The sequence below is a fragment of the Topomyia yanbarensis genome, chromosome 3 (genome assembly GCF_030247195.1).
Source record: "Topomyia yanbarensis strain Yona2022 chromosome 3, ASM3024719v1, whole genome shotgun sequence".
NCBI lineage: Eukaryota > Metazoa > Arthropoda > Insecta > Diptera > Culicidae > Topomyia > Topomyia yanbarensis.
Window position 1 is genome coordinate 308,873,436 of NC_080672.1, and position 24,229 is coordinate 308,897,664.

At 38.8% G+C, this 24,229-nt stretch overlaps 1 protein-coding gene across 3 annotated transcripts in view; it reads right to left on the minus strand.

Annotated features, from left to right (window-relative positions):
• Positions 1-7,921: 7,921 nt before the first annotated feature.
• Positions 7,922-24,229, minus strand: part of LOC131689408 (neurocalcin homolog) — a 490,006-nt gene continuing 473,698 nt past the window's right edge. For all 3 annotated transcript variants that reach the window (XM_058974470.1, XM_058974468.1, XM_058974469.1), the window contains exons 4-5: positions 9,964-10,152; positions 7,922-9,867 (exon numbers count right to left, since the gene is read on the minus strand). In XM_058974470.1, coding sequence (XP_058830453.1) covers positions 9,673-9,867; positions 9,964-10,152 — 384 coding nt within the window. In that variant the 3' untranslated portion in view covers positions 7,922-9,672. The remainder of the gene's footprint in view (positions 9,868-9,963; positions 10,153-24,229) is intronic.

The following is a 24,229-nucleotide window of genomic DNA, read 5'->3' on the forward strand; positions in this document are numbered from 1 at the left end:
CAAACAGAAATATTTCCTCATTCTCAGGACATTTTTGGTACTAAACTCGTTCTTGGGAACGAAGCAAGGATACTGATGCCACTTTATACGCATTTAGTCGATTGTAGGCTGCGTAATTAATAGAATAGTGTGGCACCTTCTCTAATGGGGCTAAAATTAGGTCTTTACCCTACATATTTACACATCAATCGATTGCAATTAAAGCGGGCTACAATCTATGGAAGATTTTTTTTTGAAATTCATTGGAAATATGTCATTGCGTTAAATTAGAAGATATCGGCTGAATGAGTAAACATTCTTAATTTCTTCGTGTTTCCATGATCTAGGTTTACTACCAGAACGACGATGGCCTAAATTCTTCAGCGGACAGCTATTTGCTAGCTACTACCGGCTGCTGTTATAACGCCTTGACAGAGGCTTGGCTTGACAACCGTACTCTTGTGTTTGGTTCGGCTTATGTTGTCTACCGTTGTGATCGCAACGCCCGCCAGAGTTAAAAATATTCAAATTCATTGAATGAAAATTGATCATATTCAGCCGCATTCATTTTCAATATTCAGTGACGCAGCTGAAAATGTCAAACGAACAAACCGCCCATTCAACCATGCAGATTTTCATTCGTCTCCGATTATTACACGAAGCGGCCGTGCAGCAACGAATCAAACGCATCAAAGTAGGCCCTGGCACAATGTAAGCGATGATGATTGTTGTTTCACATGCTTTACCGGCATTTGAAAACATTTTCCTATATAATTAGTGAAATGAATATATTGTACGATATTCAACTGAATGAATAACACCGCGAGTCGCATCAGGTTCATTTTCAGCCGTCAAAAAAGAGCTTCGATTATTTTTAACTCTGACGCCCGCAAGGCATATGTATGTTTGATAACTACAGTAGTATCACTGTTTGGTAAATTAATAATGTAAGCGCTCGAGATTATGCTCCATATTGTTCCACGAATCCGTTTCTTTCAGTCCAGCAGTTGCGTCATCATCCCTCACTGCAACTTGTGCTCAATGGTAACATAGGAGTAAACTTTGAAAAGGTTCTTAGCTCCGTCGTCTACGATTTTGAAAACGCATACGAATACGAAAACAATATTGGCACGCTGTTGAATGTAAATTGGGACGAAAATTGGAACAACGACGATTTGAGCGATGCAGCGACGACGTTTTCTAATGTTCTTAATTATTTGATGTACCGGCATGTACCAAAGCCAATAATTGGTGCCAATAAACACTCTCCCTGGCAATCAACTAAGAACATTAAAAACTGCCCAACGAGCTCGGGCTTATGCTTTGAAAAATTCTCGGTGCGTAAGATGCTAGCATTACGAAACCACTACGTGCAACTTAACCACGCATACAAACAGCAAAACAGACGAGCCCTCTACAGACACGTGTGGAACATCTAGCGTCAAAAGAAATCTAAACCTATGTCGAGCTTGCAGCAAATTCAAAGCTGAAAGTATCTTCAAGTCCAGATGGTGTACCGTCGATTTTTGTCGGGCTTCTTGAACCCTTCGACAAGTCTGCAAACGATAGAATGCAACTCCAAATCAGCATTAAGGACGATCTATCTGCATAATTTCTCGCTACATCCGGCATCCCCCAAGGAAGTCACCTCGACCCAGTAATATATCTCCTCTATTTTAATGACATCAATATCAAACTAGAAAGACCCCGCTTCGGTGATGAGATGATATGACGATTTTTCGGAAGATACCGAATTTCTTCAAAGTGAACTGAACAGCTTCAGTACGTAGTGTGATTTGAACAGAACGGTTCTAAACCAGAGCAAATGTTCAGCCGTCACGATTGCGCGGAAACGTTCTCCGATGCCTGTTCTGTTCGACTCACGCCAGGCACGTAGCCAGAGGGGGGGCTAGGGGGCTAAAGCCCCCCCCGAAATTTTTCAAAAATAAATTTAAAAAACCGGTGACTTTTAACAAAACTTGTTGCTTATTTGGTTTGAACAAATTATTGAGAAAAAGTTAAAGAAGGCTATTTCTAACCACCGAAGGCAATGGTCACGAAATTCAGTGTGCTTTATGCTTTTGCTCGAGCCAGTGCGAAGCGAACAACAAAAAAGTAACTTTTATATTGTGTGCCTTGTCTGAAGAATACAAGAGACTGTTACTTTAATTATAGCTGTAATAATCTGTCGAGATTAGTGATTAGCAGAAGCAAGAATTGGTGCTCCAGCCAAATGCGGTGATTATAAAATTATTGATCATTCGCATCCTGAAGGTGTAAATAGAGATTAGACTTTCGGAAACCGGCTCTATTCAGTTCTATCATGGCAGGCATTTAGCGCTCAACAAATTAGTGCAGACGAAACCATTCATTTCGCACAACTTAAAGCACAAGGTTGTGTGTGACAATGCTATAATTAAGATCCTTCTGTATATGGACTATGAGAAAATGAATGTTCCGCTACAAGATCGGATACCGCTTACTCGCAGATTAATGTCACATTTGGGAGAAATGGAATCTATTTGGAAGGGCAATTATTGAGGGCGAAAAGCAAGGAAGATATTCGCGAACATAAAGGCAGCAACTACGATGATGACACGGAAATGTACAATAGCGAGATAGAAATGAACTACTCCCCCCCAAGACATAGTTGGTGAGGAAAAAAATATTTCCTCGCCTCGTAAACAGGTTTCCACGTGCAATGGCTAAGCGCTTGCGCGAGATCTGTAGGACAACCACATAAACTCGTTATATTATTTTTATTGTTTACATAAGGAAATATATAAAAGACCCACGACCCAGTTTGTTATTTTTAAATGATAAGTTTTTGAATTGCGCACAATTTTGAATTTCTGTATTAGGTCAGTGCACACTGTACACTCTGTTCTCTGTACACTACTCTGCGCTACACAAAAAGTATTTCAATTTATCTGAGAACGATTGAGCCGAGAATAGAATTTTCATTTCGCGTCATTTTAACGCAATACCATTTTTATTAACGCTTCATTTCATTGTTACGAGTAATTCGTTCCGTACTAATACACTGTTAATCCGTAAATCCGTGATATCTTCGACAAACGTGCAAAAAAAATTCTTTTAAAAGTGGACCGGGCAAAAAGTGGTAAAATAATAGGCAATCACGAAGAGGGACTAAAATGTTGGGACTGATTGAATCTATAAGTCAATAAGTTGGGATAACAGTTTCGATTTCATGTCTTAAGTATGTGACAGTCTTTCGTTCCGTTTTTGCTCTTCTTGGAATAAAATGAGAGAGATAATCTTAAATAAGAGAGCAAAGAGAGGAAAAAATCAACCAATCTAAATCGACTCAAGATCACTCTTCTATCTTTACTATACACTCAACACGAGTTCTTTCCGAATTGCGCTCTGATCTTCTCATTTCGTCTTCGTTGCGTTAGGTGCAACAACTTTAATTGAAACTTTTTCCCAAATAGTGATAAAACAAACATGTAATCAGACAAACATTACAACTTTCTTCAAGAAATCATACATCTCTTCCAATCTTGATGATGATTGAAAAAAATCAAGAGCTAATTATTTTTATTCACAAACAAACCTATTACTAAACAGATTAGTGTTCATATTTGTTTAATGAATTGGCAAAGAGTTTTGCAAAAGTTTTACAGGAAACGGATAATTTGCTGTAATTTAAAACAGACAACTCTAAAAGAAAGCCTCGGCAAATTAGGTGCAAGTGCGATGTGTTCTCTTCCATGTGTCGGGAGCAAGTGATGCTGAAATTATTATCTATGTTTATAGTCTCTAGTTATATTGGTGTCATCAATGTTATATTTACCAAATTTTATGTAAATTAGAAGCATTGAGTGATCAGTGCTAAGTAATTTTCTTTCGATTTGTGAATAGATTCTGAGCAGTTTCGCTCAGTAGATTAAATTCTGGGTAGTTTCCATTAGTAGATTAAATCAATGAAATATATATTTGACATTGTCCAAAACCCCATGAATTCCGAAATAAAACCATCAAATAAATAAATAAAACCAAAATGTTCAAATATAATATTTACTTAATCTAGGTAATCTTCTCAAGTTACAACGGTTTTGCAAGATTGTCAAAAGTCAATAGAGCTAAGGCATTCTTGCTTTGTAGTGAATTCAGTAGTTTTTGCACTCACTTTACATTTTGACTTTTACTATAGTTTTAGGGATCTAGGAAAATCAGTCTACGATATTTTTAATTCATAAGTACAATGATATAAAAAGTACCTAAAAAGAATCAACTTAAATAGATAAAAAGATAGTTATTCTGAGTTGCCTGATAATGTTGTCGAAGATAGTCTTTAACCCATTACCTATGAGAGTCAAATGAAAAAAAACATGTGTTTTTTTCAGGATTGTTTTGATTACGACATGATCAGTATCATTTAAATTGAAAATTTCATAAAGTCGAGTTAACGCAAACTTCGGATGAAGTCAAAGAGCTAGTAATAGTAGAAAGAAACCTGATCATGAAAATAGGAGTTGAACCTATTTTCTGCATCTACAAATCGCCTGCCTTATCAGAAGATTTGAAGCAAATTTCGACATTCACTTTGTTCGGACATTCTTTGCAACGGTAAACTTTGATTTCACACTGATATATTCTTATTCATGGGGACAACCTTGACGTTGGTTTCGTTCTTCTAATTAGCAAATGCGTGTAAAGTTTCATGAGACGGGTTTTTGGATATTTTTCTACTCATTCCAATTTAGCGTCTTCTACAAATTGTAAAGGTGTATCGAATGTGTAGCATTTTCAAGCAGCGTAGCATGCAGCGTAGCATTTTCAAGCAGCCCTTAATACTTTGAGCTCTTGACTATTCATTTTTGTAACTAGAGAAATTTCTAACTTGTAAATCAAAAATAATCAAATTTAATTCGTCGATGCACTATAGCCTTTCTTGTAACAGGCAACATATTATTAGAGTTTTTAGTGTCTATTGTCTTATTTTTGGAATTGTTTTCACTAAGAACTTTTCATAATTACGTTCAGTTTCCAGTGATTGTTTCAAGTCATCAGAATTAATACATTTATGCAATAATTTTTAAGCCCCTCCCGAAACAAAATCCTGGCTACGGGCCTGACTCACGCATTTCAAGACATTCCTACGTCAAGGATATTGGAGTCATCCTGGATTCGACACTAACTGGCAAACCATAAACTTTATATGTTGTTCATCTTCGACTAGCATTATTGCGCGCTAGTCCGCTCAATGTTTGAATATTGTTCTGCTTTTTGAAGCTGTTCTATGCCAGTTCATACGGCATCTTCTATGGCGAAACAGATTTCAACTCCCGAACTACAAAAACCGTTGCCAGTTAATATACCTCGATACACTCAGCATCCGGAGAGACTGCTCTAGAGCCGTATTCGTCTCGGACTTACTCTCTGCCAGAGTGGATTGCACTACAGTTCTAGAATGCCTGAATCTTCAAGCTCCCATTCGAACACTACGTACTAACTCTATTCTGTGACTACCTTTTAGGAGAACTAGCTACGGTCGCCACAGCTCTGTTACCATTACTACAGCGTGTTTTAAATAGGCAATTTCTGGATTCGACTTCCACTAGACTGTACATACGATTAAAAATAAGTTTTTGTCTATCCTTAGGCGAAAACCCAACTTTGAGGCCAACGGGGGTTTGTAGGTATCGATTCAACAAATAAACAAATATATGTTGGATTCTCTTGCAGTGCCCGCTTTGTATCGGACGTTGCGTCATGAAGCTAAGTTAGTACCATCTTTAAGATGCACCTCCTGAAGAACCGAGAAGACGGGCTTCGTACGTGCGACGATCATTAAATATAATTAAATTAATTCTTCCGAGATTCGCTCGTAAGCCGTTGTGCTTTCACTGAACCGAGAGTGTACAGCTGTTCGAGTTATGTTCTGGGGTCGATAGCTTGGAGCTGGATAATGTTGCTGCAAAGCGTATCTCGTGCATGTGCAATGTGGGACTGGTGGAAAATCCGCCCAGAATCTCTTTAGCAACTCTTTAGTTTAGGTGAGTTGGGAGAAAGAGGAACGGTGCGGCCGACGCAGTTGTTTGACGGAACATCGTTGGTCGAGGTTGGTTTATCTGAAATTAATGGTAAGTCGACTACACGTACCGTTAAGACACTAATAGACTCGGCACTCAGCCGGAAAGAGGTGGGATTCCCGTGCCAACCGCCACCGATGGCTCATCGAAGTAGTTCCTTACCTTTCCGGATAGGGTCTATGTTGCCCAGTGTCCTTATCCCATTACTGTTTGGTAGTCTCTGCTTTCTGTTGATGTTTTTGAAATTGATATTATTGCTGGCCCGAAAGGATCACCGGTTGTCATGGCCACTGGGCTCCGACAAACGCTCGTTGATTGCAATGGTGATGATGTTGTTTTTATTTTGTTTGACATGCGCAAGGTTCTTCCTTTTTCGGTTTATTACTTATCCTTACTTATTTAATAAATCAAGATTTATGCGCCCCCTTAAGTCTGGAAACCTTTGGCAGAGCCCTGCACACTGCAGGCCTAGTGGTGAAAAAGGTCATCCTAACATGCTTTGGCAGATCAATATAAATGGTTTACTTGAAGTTTGAGATCGTAGGATTGTTTAAGATTTCGTTTTTAATGTACTGATGAAGGGCAACTGTAGTGTTTTCTTAAATTTGTTGATTCTTCCGTTTAGTTCATTGAGATAGGGGCTGTTTGACTCCAATAACTGGAAAATACATCGGAACATGTTTGCTGATGTCTGATGGGAATATGCCTTGTTTTCTGCATCGCACAAGAATATTTTTTCGGCTTTGCGCACTTTTCAGTTTACACGTTAAGTGAGCTAGGGTTTTGAAAAAAAAATGTTCCTTGTACCTGACGGAGAACAGAACGAACTCATAAGAGTGTGTAATATTTTAATAGTGGGTGTGACTTTTTTGATTTCTCAGTATCAAGTGATGTTTTCAGAAAAAGGCATAAACAACAAACTTTTTGGCTTACTTAGTGCATGAGATGTGATTTAGAAAACTGTTTTGATTAGTTAGCTACATATACTTAACTTCATTCCAATGTAATGGAACGCGCGGTTTTTATGCCCACTTGGAGGGTGCTCTATATACCAACTTCAAATGGACTAGTCGTCACCCTATGTTTCATGTTTACCAAGTAGGTCAGATGAAAAATAATAATAAATACATAAATAAATAAATGAATAGATAATTAAATAAATGAATAAATAATGTATCCTAATAAACGGGACTACCTCTTAACGACACTCTCTTGAACCATAACATATTTAACGTATTAGAAACAGAAAGCTATCGAAACGAATTTATAGATTTACTAATTATCAAGTTAGAGGAAATTAGAAATTCGGCCAAATGAGATATAATTCCACTTTACATTATTGGCGAGAGTTGAGATCCTTAACCTAGCGATTTCTCGCTTTGTAATATACAAAATAGAAACAGCACCAACTAACAGTTCCTTTTTCCTGGCAAAATTACTCTCACTGCTCTGCACTGCAGTGCCGATTTTCTTTCAAACACAGTAACGCAAAACGCAAACACAAATGTAATAAATAAAATGTGAAAAGATATTAATTTTATTAAAAAAAAACTGTACAAAAATATGTTTAGCATAATCGGACCTTCCCTGTCGTGCCGATGCGTAGCTAACAATCGCTATCATGAAAAACTTGTATGTACTAAATGAAATTGTCTTTAACTTACGGTTTAATAACAGAAACGATATGCACTGTATGGTGTAGAATAGGGGTAATAAAACTAAGGGGGATTTCGCAAGGAGTAAGCTGCCCCTGCACTGTACTAGAATATAGTAGACTCAAAACTAAGTTATAAAATCGATGGTTAGAAGTTGCGAAATTCGTAAATTGATTTCAAAGAACAACATTTCGTGTAATATGTTAGGTAAAATAGACGACAAAAATATATAATAAATAGAGGAAAAACATTTATAATTTTATTTCGTACGTTTAAATAGGATCAATACTTGGAAGGAATTCAATCCTACCGTGATTCAGTTTGCTTACGTTTTTATTTTGTTTTGGGGGAGGGGGACTCAAGACTACCTTCTCTTTTTTTCAGTTGGGTTTCTTCCTCATTCAAATATGATTAATGATTAAACGTTAGCACACTCACTAAATTTCAAAAGATAACAACTTTAACTCTTCCTGCTTACAACTGTGTTCTCATTTTGTCTTCTCCTTTTTGTTACCACCGTGAAAAATCAGGAAGTTTTTTTTCTCAATTCCATCATTTTCGCGTGTGTATTGTATAACTTTTTGTCTGTTGCACTTTTGTTTGTTTATTTGTTTGTTTGTTCGCAGTCGTATCGCTTAGGCAGATGTGCTAATGTGAATTCGCGGAGGCAGCGAAGAATTCATCTTTTATTTAGTTGTTTGTTATATTTTGTTGTTGTTGTTTCTGTTGTTGTTGTTGTCCGTGTTCACAATATTAGGCCCCGAATTAATTTTTTGTTTTAATTCCGTTCATTTGTTTATAGGTGGTCAGCAAGCGAATGTGGGCGGAGAAGAGCTTCCTCGGTAACATCTCACACGTTCGGTTCCGTGTGATTGTGCTGCTATGTGTGGCACATGTGATGGCACAAAAAATCGTCACCCTTCTCACTGCTCTTTGTCCGTTAAAGACAGATGGCACGACGAAGGGAACAATAGTTCTCAAGGCTTGAGAAGAATTATTCCTTTTTCGTACGGAACAAAGCGCAGTGAAGAATGCCAGGTTAGGATCCCAGCACCCGAAGCGTGAACCACTTCGGTTGAGAGCCTCTCTTGTAGCGTGGGTGGATGTTGCCGGGAAGCATTTCGTTCAATATTTTTTTTATTGATATTCCTTTCGTTTGAGTATAGGTTTAATAGCTAGAGGGTAGTATCACACTATTTTCAACATTCCTAAAAAATCCAATACAGAGGAAAAGACGGGGAATCTTCTTTTTTTTATATATAATCACTTTCAGCTTGCAGAATAAAGGGGGTGGGTTAATGAACATCGATGAAAGTAATCAACAGCAACTAGGGATAGAACGGAAATCAATCGTGAACTATCTATTATACATACATGATCGAAATCGTTACAATGATGTTGGGTACTACAAACAAAGGGCATAGAAAAAACCAGCATCAGGATGAAGGTGACGAATATATTTGATGAGGCGGAACTGTGCCGCAAAAAGCGATGAAAAGAAATATCAATTTAAAAAATATTTACATTTAAACTCGCTCATATATTTATCTAAAAAATCTGCAGCTGATTTAACGATTTCTTAATATAATTTTACTTTACTTGTTTGTGTTTAAACTTTTGTGATACTTATTTGTAAGTGTTTTTTTTAATATTTTAAATCTTTTTCTCAATTTGTAAATTATAAACTGTGATTTGTAATAAATATTGTTATATAATAGTAAAATTTTATAATTATTAGATTTCATGTTATCGGAGTTACTATTAGCGTTTTGCAGAGTTTGTTTTTGTTGGTTTTTGCATACGCGGTGGCATTTTTCGCTGTTTGAACTCGCCCTTTCAACTGTGGTTGTTAGCCAATCATCATCATCATCATCCGCCTCTTCTCTAATTATAATAATAGTAATAGTAGCAGTAGTAGCAGGTCGACGCCGGCGCCAACGATGACGACGCCGGCGCCGAAGAAGAAAGTTTGGAATTGCTCACTGCGCCTGCGGATCACATTGCAACAGCCGTACGATCGACGGATCACTTTTCGCCCCCTCGATGAACTCCTCCAGGCTCAGCTTGCCGTCCTTGTTGCGGTCCATCTGGCGGAAGATCTTGTCCGTTCGCTTTTCCGGTGTACTTTCGTCTTCCGGCATCTTCATCACCGAGCCGACCATTTTGTAGATCGCCTAGATTTCAATTGTAAGCGGTTAATCAAAGTGTCGTCATTTAGTTTGCAGAACAAAAGAAAAATGCTAATTCTAAGAAACTTGAACAGAACTCACGGTAACGATTTCTAGCATCTCTTGCCGGGATATGTAACCGTTTCCATCCAGGTCATACATTGAGAAAGCCCACTTCAGTTTCTGCTCAAGTTTGCCCCGAGAAGTAACACTCAAGGCGCATAGGAATTCCCGGAAGTCGATCGTTCCGTCGCCGTTTGCATCGAAGGTTCGAAATACGTGCTCCGCAAACTGTCGAAGATAAATGTAAAAAACAAGCATAATTAGTAAAGATGTACCATATATTTTGCACCGATCCTTGCAGGAAATGAAGATTTCTTTCTTTAACAGTATCTGTTCCATCAAGAATTTTAACACTTTTTTCTAGTTACTGTAACGTTTTGAGTTCACACAAATGAATGCATCTGGATCCGAAACAATCAGTGACAAAAATTTCATCAGTCGAAACGTTCGAAAGTTATCGAACAGGGAACACGGGAAACAATAGAAAATCGGTGCATTTACGTTGAAAAGTCAACGTGGTCAGGAAGGTTCTCAACTTTCCAAAATTGACTGTTAATAACATGTATCAACGATACCGGGAAACATCAACTTTGGTTCGCACAAGCAGAGCATTAGGGCGGAAACTGCAGATGAGTGATTTGCACGGTTGACCCTGAGCTACAGGACGACCAAGATACGTTCCCTAAGAATTTCAGATTTTTTTAACCAACAAAAAAATTAAACAACATTTAACGGTACTTATTAACATATTTAATCAATAATGACGAATATCGCGCCAACTCGAACAAATGTTGGCAGCACCCTTTCCGATTTTAATGAAACTTTCTGTACATGAGAACTTTATCACAAAAAGCCACTTTGCATACTTTGCTTTTCCAAAAATGATCTAGACTGTCTTTTGAAAAGGGTCAAACTTTTTTACCAATTTTTTTCAAATGGCTATAGTCTAAAAATGACAAATCTTACAAAAAATGTTGTTGGAGTGATTTTTACATAATTAGTTGAATTTTTGAATGAAAATATTGAAAAAATTCTTCATCAACTCATACACTGAAAAAAAAATCGATTTTAAAAATTTAAAGTCGATTTACCCATCTTTGATTTGGATGAATATTTTGTTCCAATATAGGTAAATCGGTTCTCTACCTACCGTCAAAAATTCAAGTTGTGCACTTTTAAGGAAAAAAGCTATTTGAAAAAAACTTTTCCTTGTTCAAGGAATTTTTTTTCGGTGTATTTTTATCGAAAATTTAACCAATGAAAGTCATAATCATCTCAGAATCCAATTTCCCATACACGCAGAGTATCAGTAACGAATTTGGTATGGCATCTCAGACTGCACTGAAACGACGCCGAAGGGATTCGTTTAACGGAGATCTGGCACTAGAATACTTAGCGCACGACCAGACAACATGTTTAATATCGCGATAACCGCCACCACAAGCGCAGAGACCGCTCTCCACGACCTTAATGCGTCGGAGATGGGCCTTGCCATCATCCATTCTCTTGGACCAAGGTTTGTTGATACCTTTGCGATTCCGTCCTCGGAGGAGCAATATTTAAAAACTTCTGATGCCTAAATGTCTACCTTCTCATTATCATTCTAATCCAAGTGTCCGCCATCTCATTACCCGGAATGGAGCACTGCGAAAAAATTCAAACTAAAGTAATCTGCTATGATTTTTCAGATAAAGTACTCAAAACCTCCCATGTTTTCCCCAGGACATACAAAGAGTGCTTTCCATGCTCCATAAAACGGAGAAACTGTAACTGTAACGATGTGGGCTGGTCGTTGATAGGTAGATATAAAACTATAAATAGTGTGGGGAACCACTTACTTCGGTTTTGTAACAGCACCCTTCAAGGGACACTCTCAGGCCTTTACGAGGATGCTTAGGAGAGAAAACTGATTTTCCTCTTTCGGAAATTTTTTGGCGCATTAGAGGATGTTCCCACAATGGGATGGTCAGACTCTCGCACTTTAGTGTACAAGGAAACGTAGAAATTTGTCATTGTCGGTCTTTTCCATTATCGGAGTGTTCCTTAAAAGAATGTTTCATTTTGTTTTCACATAATTTAAATACATTTTCCACAGCGTACCTTGTTTCTATAATAAGTTCATGCCTCGCGGCACAAAACGGCGAACAGGTAGACTAGCTCCGCCCAAAAGGTCAAAGCTTGAAAGAGCAGATTTGGCGAAAGGTTTGACATGACGCAGATGGAAAATAAGTTGTGTTCAAATACTCCTTGATTTTTTTCTGAACGCAATTGCTTGCAAACCAGAATTTTTACTGGCTGAAACAAAGGTTTCTTGAAGGAGCGAACTCCATACTTCGCAATTAAGGCCTCTGTTGGAGACTACACCATCAATCTCTATTTCCCGGGCGGGTACATAGACAAGATAATTTTTCATGTATTGCCAAGTGGTATTTAGTTAAATCTCGCATATATCGATGATGTTAAATGGCTCATCGTTGGCCTCATTCAAGTATGTTATGAATATATAGTATTTTCATATAGAAAAGTTTATCAAAACCAAAGAAAATTAGTAGTAATTTCTTTTGGTTTTGGTATTCTTTTCTATATAAAAATCCAATTAACAAATTTTCTATTGCGATTAGAGCTATGTTCACCTGTTAAAACATGTTAAGATATGTCTAAGGAACAACCTTTGATGATATGTGGGCATGTAGGGCCTATTAAATCAGAATTTAAGTGATCTTCCTATGGATACATAGCAAAAACACGATTTTTGATTGGAGACACCTCTAAATCATATCCAAATTAAGCCATTTTTGGCAAAAGTTCTTAAATTCACACCTAGAACAAAAATTTGAGCTGACCCATGTATATTTCAAAACTTTTTCAAAATGTGGAGAGGTCTAATATATACCAAATTCGTTACTGATAATTTTTGCATGTATCAGGCAACTAGCAGTTGAGAAATTGGATTCTGAGATGATTGTGTCTTTCATTTGTTTAGTTTTCGATAAAAATACGCTGAAAAAATAAATTCAGTTTGGACAAGGATAAGTTTTTTTAAATAACTTTTTTTCCCTTAAAAGTACCCAACTTGAATTTTTGATGGTAGGTAGGGAACATAATTACCTATATTGGAACAAAATTTCTCCTTCGATACAAATCAATTACTGTTGTAGAATGTGACCACTTGGAACAAGTAATTGCGCAAATTAAAGTCTTACGGCAACATCTCTTCATTTGTGGCATATACTTAAGACCGAATTTAAACAAAGATTTATACACTGTACATTCTGACATCGTGCAGCATTTTGTCGATTCTGCGAATGTCGATTATTATCCTATTATTACTTCTGATGAAGATGACAATAGAATACTTGTGAATGTATCATCAGAGCAAGAAATTTCTCTCACCGAATCGATGATCGCAATTAGTTTACGAAAAGGCAAAGCTGTCTTAAACATTAACAGGCGACTGCTTGACTTTGAGTTTGTGAATGACCCAAGCATTGAGCTGATCGATCCGCCAACACCTATTTTAAAAATTGAAAATTGATTTTTAAAATTGACCAACATCATAAACCATTCGCTTTAAAAAAAATAATTAAACCCAAATGCGAATTCATTAGTCCTGTTGACGAAAACCGATCGGAATTCGCCCTTGATCGTTGCGACTTTGATGTACTAAACTCCGACCTTCTTGCCAGGATTCGAGTGTGTATCTTCGTCGCGAGCGGTTGACTCTCGTAGAGCTCCCTTCGAGTGGGTTAATTTTGATCATTTTCGGCACAGTTTACTGCCCTTGGTTATTGAAAGTGTGAACAACAGTGCAATTTAACGATCATACAAAGTGAAGTGATAAACGCATTTTTCGGCATATTTTCGACTGACGCGAGTGGTGACAGTTTGTGAAAATCGAATTCCGGCAAATGAAAAAAAAAAATCTTTTTCCCGCATTACGGGCCGTCGATTCCCGATACAAGGACAATACAAGTGCACAAAAAACATCTAGAAATACAGTGTACATTATAAAAATAGTGAAAAATGGATTTTCAGAGAAAAAATTCGATCCGAAAAGTGAAAAAATACGGCAATAAGAAAAATTGGCAATTGGCGTTTCACCGGCGACTAGCGACTACCAGGTGCCGCCTCAAAATTCTTCGCCCGAAAAATAGGTGGCAAACCAGCCGGTCGGTGCTCAGCTATTTTCATCCGCGTCACCTATTTTTATTGGGTGTTTTATCGGCGGTGCTATCTTTGAAAATAAGCCACCTTGGATATTCAACTGTTTTTTTTTGCTTTCTTATTTTATTGCAAATGAGTATAGGTTTAGATTCTTTTACATTCGGGATTACAGATATTTCGTCGCATGTAAATTTGGGGTATTCGTTGGTGTGATGGCACTGTAAGGGAACACGTATCCGCCGGTCGGCCAACTTTTCGTTGGACTGGGTAAACTAATTTCTATGTTTGTTTAGGGTTTGCTTTACCAACGGGGGAACTGATCCACAGAGCATTCAATGTGCATAGGGAAAACACATGGCCTTATTTGAGTTATGACTTTAATCATAGATAAGGTTTGAGAATTGACAATTCGCGAGAGGGATCGGGGACCGGTTGGCAATTACCTTCAGTTACGTCAGCACGAAGAATGAGTGTTTTGCTGTCATGTCCATTGGTTAGCTTTCAATTCTATGTCATGCCACCATGCGAGTCTAGGTCTATTGATGACATTGGATCCTTAGACCGGCGACGACTGGGAACTGTCGGCCTTCTGCCAATAGTGGCAAAATGAAAGGGTGCGAGCGGATCTAGCCGAGAAGACAATATCGTAAAAATGAATAGTTGTTCGGAGGTTGGCTCCAATGGGACTGTGATTTGACTGGTATCGATGATCGCGGGTCGTTCCAGGACGTTCCGTTATTGGTAACAAGCCCGCGCATCAGGTTAACGATCCTTTGTATTTCCCTTAAATGTTCGATATTATCGTTCGTATACGTGTATTTCACAAACAATCCGATATGGAAAATAGGAAATGCTTTCGTTGATTTATAACATCTCGAGCTATCATAACTCTTTATATGTATGTCGTGTTATCACTCGGTAGTATGCAAAATATATCGTAGAGAAGGAATAGCGAAACTAATTAATGTCGCAATAAATAGTGAGCCGGTCCATTACGCAGATAAGATTAGCTGTTCTATGCAATACTCCCACGGTCGGCTCTGTAAGTTGAAACTGCTTTTGTTTAGAAAACATAGGATACTCTCAGTAGCCGGCTACCCAGAATTTAAAAAGAACCAAAAACTAAATAATATCTTCTTTTTCGAGCGATCGTGTTCTTGAAACACAATGAAGTCAGTGTGCATTCGCCAAAATCATCTTCACAACACAAGGCAACAACGAAAATAATTCAGTTTGCGTTCCTGTATTCACACTCCTTAATAAAGTTTAATATTAATAAAAGCCCCCTCTTACTACGAAATCCTTATACATGTGCAATTCCAACTATCTACGAGAATAGTACTCGACACAAGAAAAAAATAAAGACGGAGGCAAATACCTTCTGTATAACATTCCGCATTTTATTCAAACGATCGCCGTATAAAATCAGCACCGACACGATAGAAACCACGAAAAAATTCGTCGAGTGATTGAATATTAGTAAAAAATATAAGCAGTGCTCCTTATAGCCGGCTATCCTGAGTTCAAATTGCGTATTTTGCTAATCGTATTAATACAACAAATGATAAATTTCCCAAATTCTCGGCAGCCGGGCTGCCCAGAGCAATTATTATATGATAACGCTATTGGCACACTTACTAACAACTCTCCCCTTCCCGTGATACATGTGGAGATGCAGAGGGTTACTCGGTTTCTAGTAGCAACATGTATCGGACGAACATGCCTTCCTTTCCCAGAAGATCTGCATTCGGACGTGGCCGGCGTCGGTATTGATCAGCATGCAGGGATCAATGTAGATTGTACAATGTGGCTCATCATGTTATTCCCAAGCATGTTGCTCCAATGAACATTTTGCGACCTAATTTGGTTCTCATTAATAACGGAGGAGAAACTACGGGCGATTTCTTATGCTTATGCTAAACTCCGACCTTCTTGCCATCTACTAGGATAGCACTTTGGGGGGGCATGTGGCCATAAATTGAAAATTGCATCAACTCAAATTTAATTAAATTTCATTCGGAGTATTTCTATATACTCTAGCTAAGAAAACTCCTAAGTATCTCAGAAAAATATTCGACATAACTAGGTAATATGGATGTTTGAAGATAAAAATTATGAAAAAAGACATACTACGTGTGTTTTCTCAACTTTTCGTATCTCTGCTGAAATTTGCATGAAGCATATGTTCATATATGTCAATTGAAAGCTTATAATACCAACTTTGTGATAAAACTATTGGAAATCCCTATTTATTGTATCGGTATAGAGTTTTATGAAAAATAACCTTACAATGTACTAAAATATCCCTAAATTACACCCGAGACAAAAACTCCTTCAATGTCCCCCTGAACTCTCGATTGGGGATGCAAGTATGATGTATCTTATAACTTACAGCGAAGGTTTCAGTTGCCCATATTTGTCCTAAGCTGAGAACGCTTCCAATGAAATTTCGATGACAGTCACAATTAGTAGACATAACAGCATAACACAGGTCAAAATGGTTCATTAGTTGGAAAGCTAAGGGTTATTTCCGAAGTAATTTGTCAGTATTTTGTGATAGTTGAGGTTGTGTACTCGAAAAACTGCGTCTTTTTCCTACTTTTGTGGTTAAGTACATGATGAATAAAAATTCGTATTCTGTCTCTCCAGCTACACCATTTAGTACCACTGTAATCCATTAATTTGAGTATTCAAAATGTCTATACATGTTTTACTTAAGATTTCAATAGATCAATTACGAATTTTTCGCAAATTTTTGGTTATATGAAGTTACGGAATATATCCTTTCGGTGTCTTTTGATTCACCGTTTTGAATACGCTGTATTGGAAAAGCAAATTATTTTTTTGACTTCTTGTTAGTTTTCAGCGACTTTAAAAACTCACATGTGAAAATCTTTACGGAAAATCATACAGTGAAAAGTGCTTAATGCAAATGCATATGAAGTCGAAAGGATATATTTTGTAAATTTGACCAGCCGGATACTTCAAGTCCCTTTGTCGTATCAACGATGAAGTAATTGAAAAAACAGCCTTCTATTTACTTATATTCAAATACATACGTGAAAATATCTGTCACATTCGCGACTTGCATTTTGTCTCTGTCACTCTCTGTGTGAAGAGTTAAAAAGCACATGTGATCTGCAAATGCACGTAAAGTTTTGTGAGATAGCTTTTTTGGATAATAGTTTCTACTCATTCCAATTTCTTCTATACCTTGTAAGCGTGTAGGCTGTCATTTTTGTAACTGTCCCTGTCGATTATTTTCAATTTTGTGTTCAATACTGTACCTGAAAATTCAAAAATTCTGTTCAGAATTTGTAAGCAGAGGGAATTACTAATTCAGTCGAGGTTTTTAAACTCTTCATGAGTATCGTACATTATTTGCAACTCAAACAAGCTTTTTACGAAAGAATAACAGACAAAATATTTTTGGCCACCTGTTTGTATGAGACCTTCCCATAGTGGATAGTCTGTTCCACGTTACCATAACAGATGATATAGTGTCATTTTTCTATAGTAAGCTTTCTGAAATACTCAAGAGTGCCCCGTAAACGTTGCCAGACAATTTTAAACCGAAACCAGTTCTGGAGTCCCGCACTACAACATTTGCACAATCACGTCCGTAAACGTTGAAAACGATTTTCTCGACGCAGATCTTAGGAGAACGCAATCTTATCGAGTCCCAATGCTTTTGCAAGATTTCTCAAAGTAAATAGCGCCAAAGTTATTATTCCTGCTTTATAGAGATATCAATTTTTTTCACGCACTATACATTTTAACCATGAAAATTACTGTTCTACCTTTTGCCATAGTTTCAAGTATCTAGGAATTCGTCTGAACAAGAAAAATTACCCTGAAATATTTTCAATTCCCAAGTCCAATGATATAAAAAGTATAGATTTCATTAAACAACTAGAATCTATCAATGAATCGCAATACTTAAATAGATAAATAAAAGTTGTTCTCATTTGTTTGACAATATTGTCGGAGATATATTTTAAAGTAGCATCATTTAAATTGGAAATATCCTAAAGTTGAGTCAACGCAAACTTCGGGTGATGCTACAAAACTAGTAATAGAGGCAGGACGCCTGATCAAGAAAAAAGTAGTTGAACCGTTACTCCGAATCGCCTGCCTGATTAGAAAATTTTCTGCCGATTCCGACATTCTCTTTGTTCGAACATTCCCTATAACGGTTGGATTTTAGGCTGATATATTCCTTTCCATGGGGAGAACGCTGACGCAGGTTTCGTCCCCCATCACGGTGGAACACGATTTGAGTAGCAAATGCATGTAATATTTCGTGAGATAGCTTTTTTGTAGAAATTTGAACGGCTTTTTTACAGTCCTTAGTGGATTAAAACGATTTGTTTGCTTTTAAATTTATTTAAAAGCAAACAAATCGTTTTAATCCACTAAGGACTGTAAAAAAGCCGTTCAAATTTCTAGATAACAATAATCCAGTCGAAAGTCCACAAAATTACATAGCTTTTTTGGATAATAGTTTCTACTCATTCCAATTTAGCGTCTTCTATACCTTGTAAGCGTGTAGGCTATCATTTTTGTAACTAAAGAAAATTGTAAATTGAAAATAAATTAAGCAAACCAAATTCAAAAACAGTAATTCGTCGATGTACGATAGACTTTCTTGTAACAAATATGTTTAGGATTTTTATTATATATAGTTTTGAAACTGTTTTCAAGATTAAATTCAATTACAATTTCTAGTGACTATCTCAAGTCATCAGAATTGCTACATTTATGCAGTTGGCTTCAATTTTTACAGTAGAATATATTTAAGCGATATCTACGAAGCATGTAATGTTCTTCTGACTTCTATTTCCAAACTAGGGACTAGTATTATGAACAAGACAACATTTTTCGCCATTAAATATGCTACATACAAAGCTAGAAACTGTTACCCCATACTGCCATATACAATTTACCTAAACGGTAAAATTGTCATCTAACACAATGGAGCAGTAGCAGGAATGAAATGAGCTAAACTTTTGAATTCATAACCGGTTTTTCACCGTCATTCATCACATTAAAACAGAGTGCGCAATAAATTCGGACATCAAGCCCACCCAGCTCCTCTCCTGAGGCGTAAAAATCTCCGTCGTCATAGCGGAGATCGCTTTGATGAATTATTTAATTTTTCACCTACTGACACATCATCCAGGTCTAACGTGAATTGTTACTACAGCCCACTCCCTATTCGTATATAGAACCTCTGGTGCTCGTTCGAATGAAATTGTTATAAAATTAAAAATAAACGAAAAATTTCATTGTTCAGCTCGATCCAATTTAACGAGCCAAATAGCGCCAGTTTCCACCGGATTGGATGTAGATTCGTACCGTACTCATCCGGTCAGATCCGTCAGTGATAACTAGAAACTTTCTACCTTATCCGCCCCAAACAATGATTTTCGGTTTTGCTTTTGCAATTAAATGGTTTTCTAGCCCAGACGAAATGATTTTCTGGCACGACAAATAACACGGTGCCTGCAGTGATTTTAAATTTTTCAAGTGAACTCGTATAGGTTGCAGGTCCCACGAAATACCACACAAAACAATGTTGGAAAAATGTTGTATACCCTTAAAATCATCATTTATGGCAGAAAAACCATTTTCTGGGACCTTGGGCACCAAATTGCAAATTGCTATGTAGCCCAACCGATTTTTGATTTGTTTACAATTCTGGAATGAAGGAAAAGAGTAATAAAAGGCAATTCCTAATATGACAATAATTAAATGGCTTCACCAGTTTTTGATCGATTGAATTGATTAAAATGTTGTCGGGCGCGGATTTAAATGTCCTTTCGAATTATCACCAGAACATTTACAGGTCTTTGGAAAAATATTGAACCATTTGCATATTTTTCATGTAAAACGTTAACAATGGCAACTTTTATGGTGTTGTTCGAAAACCGCACAATGTTTCTTATGAAGCGGCATAATTTAGCATACTGTTGCATCCATCTATTTTACTTCTTTTCAGAACTGTTAAAAATTCGAAAATCGGCTTAAACACATTTCAGCCACATGACATCATCACCATAGCTGTAGTCGAAAAATCTGGGTATTCCAAATCACTACCGAATGAATTCTTAGATTTTCAGGTTATTCGATCCAGCGAATGCAGGGTCTGTCCCAAAGTCGCTCTCAGGTTCTCTGCTGAGCACAACTAGGGTGCTGGACATGTAGCGCGAATACTGGAAGAGGGTCTCTCTTCCAGTATTCGCGCTACATGTCCAGCACCCTAGTTGTCTCTTCCAGCATTCGCGCTACATGTCCAGCACGGTCTGTAGTCTGTCTTACAAAGAATCGTTAGGTGCAAGCGAAGATTCCTGTTCTCTAGTTACCTATTCTTTCTCCGCAAATGTGTATTTTTAATCTCTCAATAGTACCTCGTTGTTTCTATTTTCAACTTTGCTTTTCTTACAAGGTATTTGAAAAGAAATACAACAAGAACTTCCAAGCATCTCTAACAACACTTCCGAGCTACATACACCGCCATTGAAGTAAAACAGAAACATCAACGGACCCAAGTAGCTTCTCTGGGCTTTTCCTGACGTAGAAGTAAGTGTAGGTGGCTGACAATCTCCAAAAGCGTGAGAGAGGTAATCCTCGATTGGTGAGCTAGGATCGAAACATCCACAAAAACTAGCGTGCCAGTGCCAGTGGCACTTTTTCATCTTGCTGGAAATCTGCGAACGTGGCTACTGTCCTTAAAAGGGAAAATAAGTGAGTAATCAATGACTATCGTGGAATAACTTAATTGAGCGCAGTCTTGAATTGGTGATTATGGAACCAATTCAAGCTCAATGTACAGTACCTAATCGACGATCAACATGGATTCACATCTGGACGTTGGACAGCGAGTAACCTGCCGTATTTAACCCTTTCATGCCCAACTTTTTTCTATTGCATGTAGAGTTTCAAAACTATTTTTCTTTGAAAACGGTGGGATCAAGAAACACAAAAGGCCTTTTCCATAAAGATAGGTGCTTCTCTTGAAGTGCTAGAAGCTGCTCAATTTTTACCTTCCAATGCTCAATATAATTCTCCTAGAATATTGGCAATAGTTCAATTGCGTGGACAATGTAACCAAAGACAGTCGAAATTGTTAAGTTTTATCAGTTTTCAATAGTATTGCACCATAACGAAGAAATATTAAATTTTCCGTCGTCTACATAAACTGTCCCTGGCTGCACTGCTGCATCAGAATCTAATCAAATCAATTGCAATTACTTCAGTTCTAGAGCTGATCCTCGTAACTGTCACATTTATTAGCCTTACTTGTTTTTGTAAGCAAATCTTGCCTCAATCAAAAGTTATAGCTGTTTCAAAACATTGTTGTCAACAAACAACATGGGTATGAAGGGGTTAAGAACCTACAGAACAGGAAGTATGGAATGTGGAGCTCAAACTGAAATAAGTGACACCAACCTATCTGCATCTTTTGATAGAGAGTACCGCGATCTCACAAACCCTAAAATGGAGAAATTTGAAATGCAGGTGTTTCCAAGCTAACTCATAGATCGAGAACTTTCCTTCGTTGTCAACGTAGACCGACAACCACCCATAGTTACTTCTACACCTCAGGAATAGCCCCGGGAAGCTACTTGGGACCGTTGATATTTCTGCTTTGCTTCAATGACGTGCATTTATTGCTGAAACCGGCTCTTCCCATACGATCTCAAAATCTTTAGTCTCATCCACCTAATTTAGGATTGCGGATTTCTCCAACAACATCTTGTAACCTTCGCTGATTGTGGTGTAGCAAGACTCGCGCGCGTGTGTGTGTTTTTTTTACTTGTTGGTAAAGTTTTTACACCGACCCAGCATACGTTTCGTAATAAGACCATACTACCGATATCGTCCATCGTGTGCCAGAGTGAGAGACTCTGAACAGAAAAGATAACTCTGAACCCTACTTTTCTAAACGCCATCAAGGTGTCCGACATTTGCCTGATCCCCCATTCCATTTGAAATCACTATATCGGGGGAGGCTGTGCACTTCGCTTGATTCCAGATCTAGCTGGTCGTGCTAGTTCGCTGATCTCAAAACCACCGTATCAGTTCTGCACGGCGTAATTTTCTACATGCGCTCCTCTCTGCGCTGACCAGTTGGATACCGTGGTCGATCCAGCGATTCCGGTTGGAGGGTGGTTTCACTGGTGCCCCGACGACCTCGACTGGTTGTTTGTCGCGTTCGGTGCTATTCGGCGTAGTTCCCGGCGGTGAAGCTAGCCTACCTCAGCGGAGAGTTCCCCGACAAAAGAATGTATTCCGCAACTGTTGACAGATGCGGTACTCTTGCTTCGATGCAGTCTGGCAGAATGCCAAGATCTGTCCAGCGATCCCGGGTGGAGGATTGTCCACTGGTGCCCCGACGATTCAAGCTGCCGATTCGCTACGGATTAGTTGGACTTGTCCCCGACGGTGAATCTTTCTTACTCCGACGAAAAGTTTCCTGTCAGTGAAAGATCTTCCGAAACCGACGCTGCCCGGGCAGATGCCGAGGTCGGTCCTGCGATTGTGGATGGAAGGTGACTACCAGTTTGCAAGCGCAACGACTACCATTTACTGCTGCCACTTCAGGATCTACTCGGACTAATCCCCGGCGGTGGGCCTAGCCTACGGAGAGATTTTCCGACGTCAAATGTTCTCTCGAAACCGTTATCTGGATGCTTGTCCGTTGAATGCCGAGGTCAGTCCTGCGATTCCGAGGGGGGGATGATTTCAGGTTCTCAGGTGCTCCGACGACCTACCATTGACGACGCGTGCGCTCAGTCTAATCCCCGGCAGTGAATCTAGCCTACGCCGGTCGCGCCTGGTGGTTTACTTTATCTCTCTTCCGCAGACTGACTTGTTGAGTTGGAGTGCAGCTTCCGGTTTATCGGTGCCTCGACGATTCGCAGCCGTGTACTGCTACGTTGCTGGTCGTTACTCCTCTCGCCAGCTTTGTTGCAACGCTGACATGATCAGAACGACTGTTCTGTTCACCGTGTCCCATTTTGCTTTGTCCGCGCACAGTCTTTGAACAATATTGTTCATGTAATCGTCCTCACCGACAATGGTTCTCATTTCGTTTTGCTCGTACTCGAATCGCGGGTATTCGAGGGCACGCGATGCAGAACTGCGCCCTCGTGTGGCCGAACCTGTTCAGATACTTCTTGAAACAGCCATGACCAGACAAAACTGCGTCGTGTGGAAGTTGACTTCACCGTGCGCTCTGTTCACCGACATCGATAGGCATGAGATTAATCAACGGGTTCATCTACCGTTTACAGAGCTAACCCACTGATGTTGCCACTTGCTTACGGTATCAGCTCGGGCTCGTTTACGAACTCCTCTCGTGTGTCGAGCCCTGTAACACACTATCTTCTTCGAGTAGAAGGTTTATAGGAATCGTTTTAGCTACCACGTAGGCTGCCTCTGACAAGATAGTTAGATACGCGCTAGTCACCCGCATGGCCATCAGCTTTAACGTACTGTTCAGCCGAGATATGTTCCTCTTCGTCTACAGTGCCGTCACCAAAGCAGGTCTTGCTGCACCGATGTGGAGACACTCACCAGTAGTCGCTTTTTACTGCTTCTGATCGCCGAATTATGAAGATGGTGCCGAGATTACTTTTACGGCCCTCCTGCATGCGGGGTCAATGCAATTTGAGTTGATGATACACTCTCCGACCGAAATTCTTGCCTGCTTTAGGTTGTTGATCAAAATCATCTCGGTTCTGTAGTGAGCTAACGTCAGTTTCCTCTCGCTCATCCAGTCTTCCACAACATCTGTGTGCTCTATTGCAAGTACTTCTACTTTCTCTAGTGATTCGCTGATCAGTCGTCCGCTAAACCAACAATCTTCACACCCTTGGGGAGGCTCAGCTTCAGCACCATGTTGCACATAGCATTCCAATGAGTTGGGCCGAGTATGGAACCCTGTGGAACGCCTGTTGTTACGGTTTACGGCGTCAATTTCAGAGATCAGTTGCCGGTTCTGGAAGTAGCTCCTGGGGAACTCTCAGTCTGTGCAGCGAATCAACGATTGCAGCCCAACTGGGGCTGTTGAAGACGTTTTTACGCCCAGTGTAACCGCTCCGCAATATCGGTTGCCTCTTCTTTTTCGCTTCTA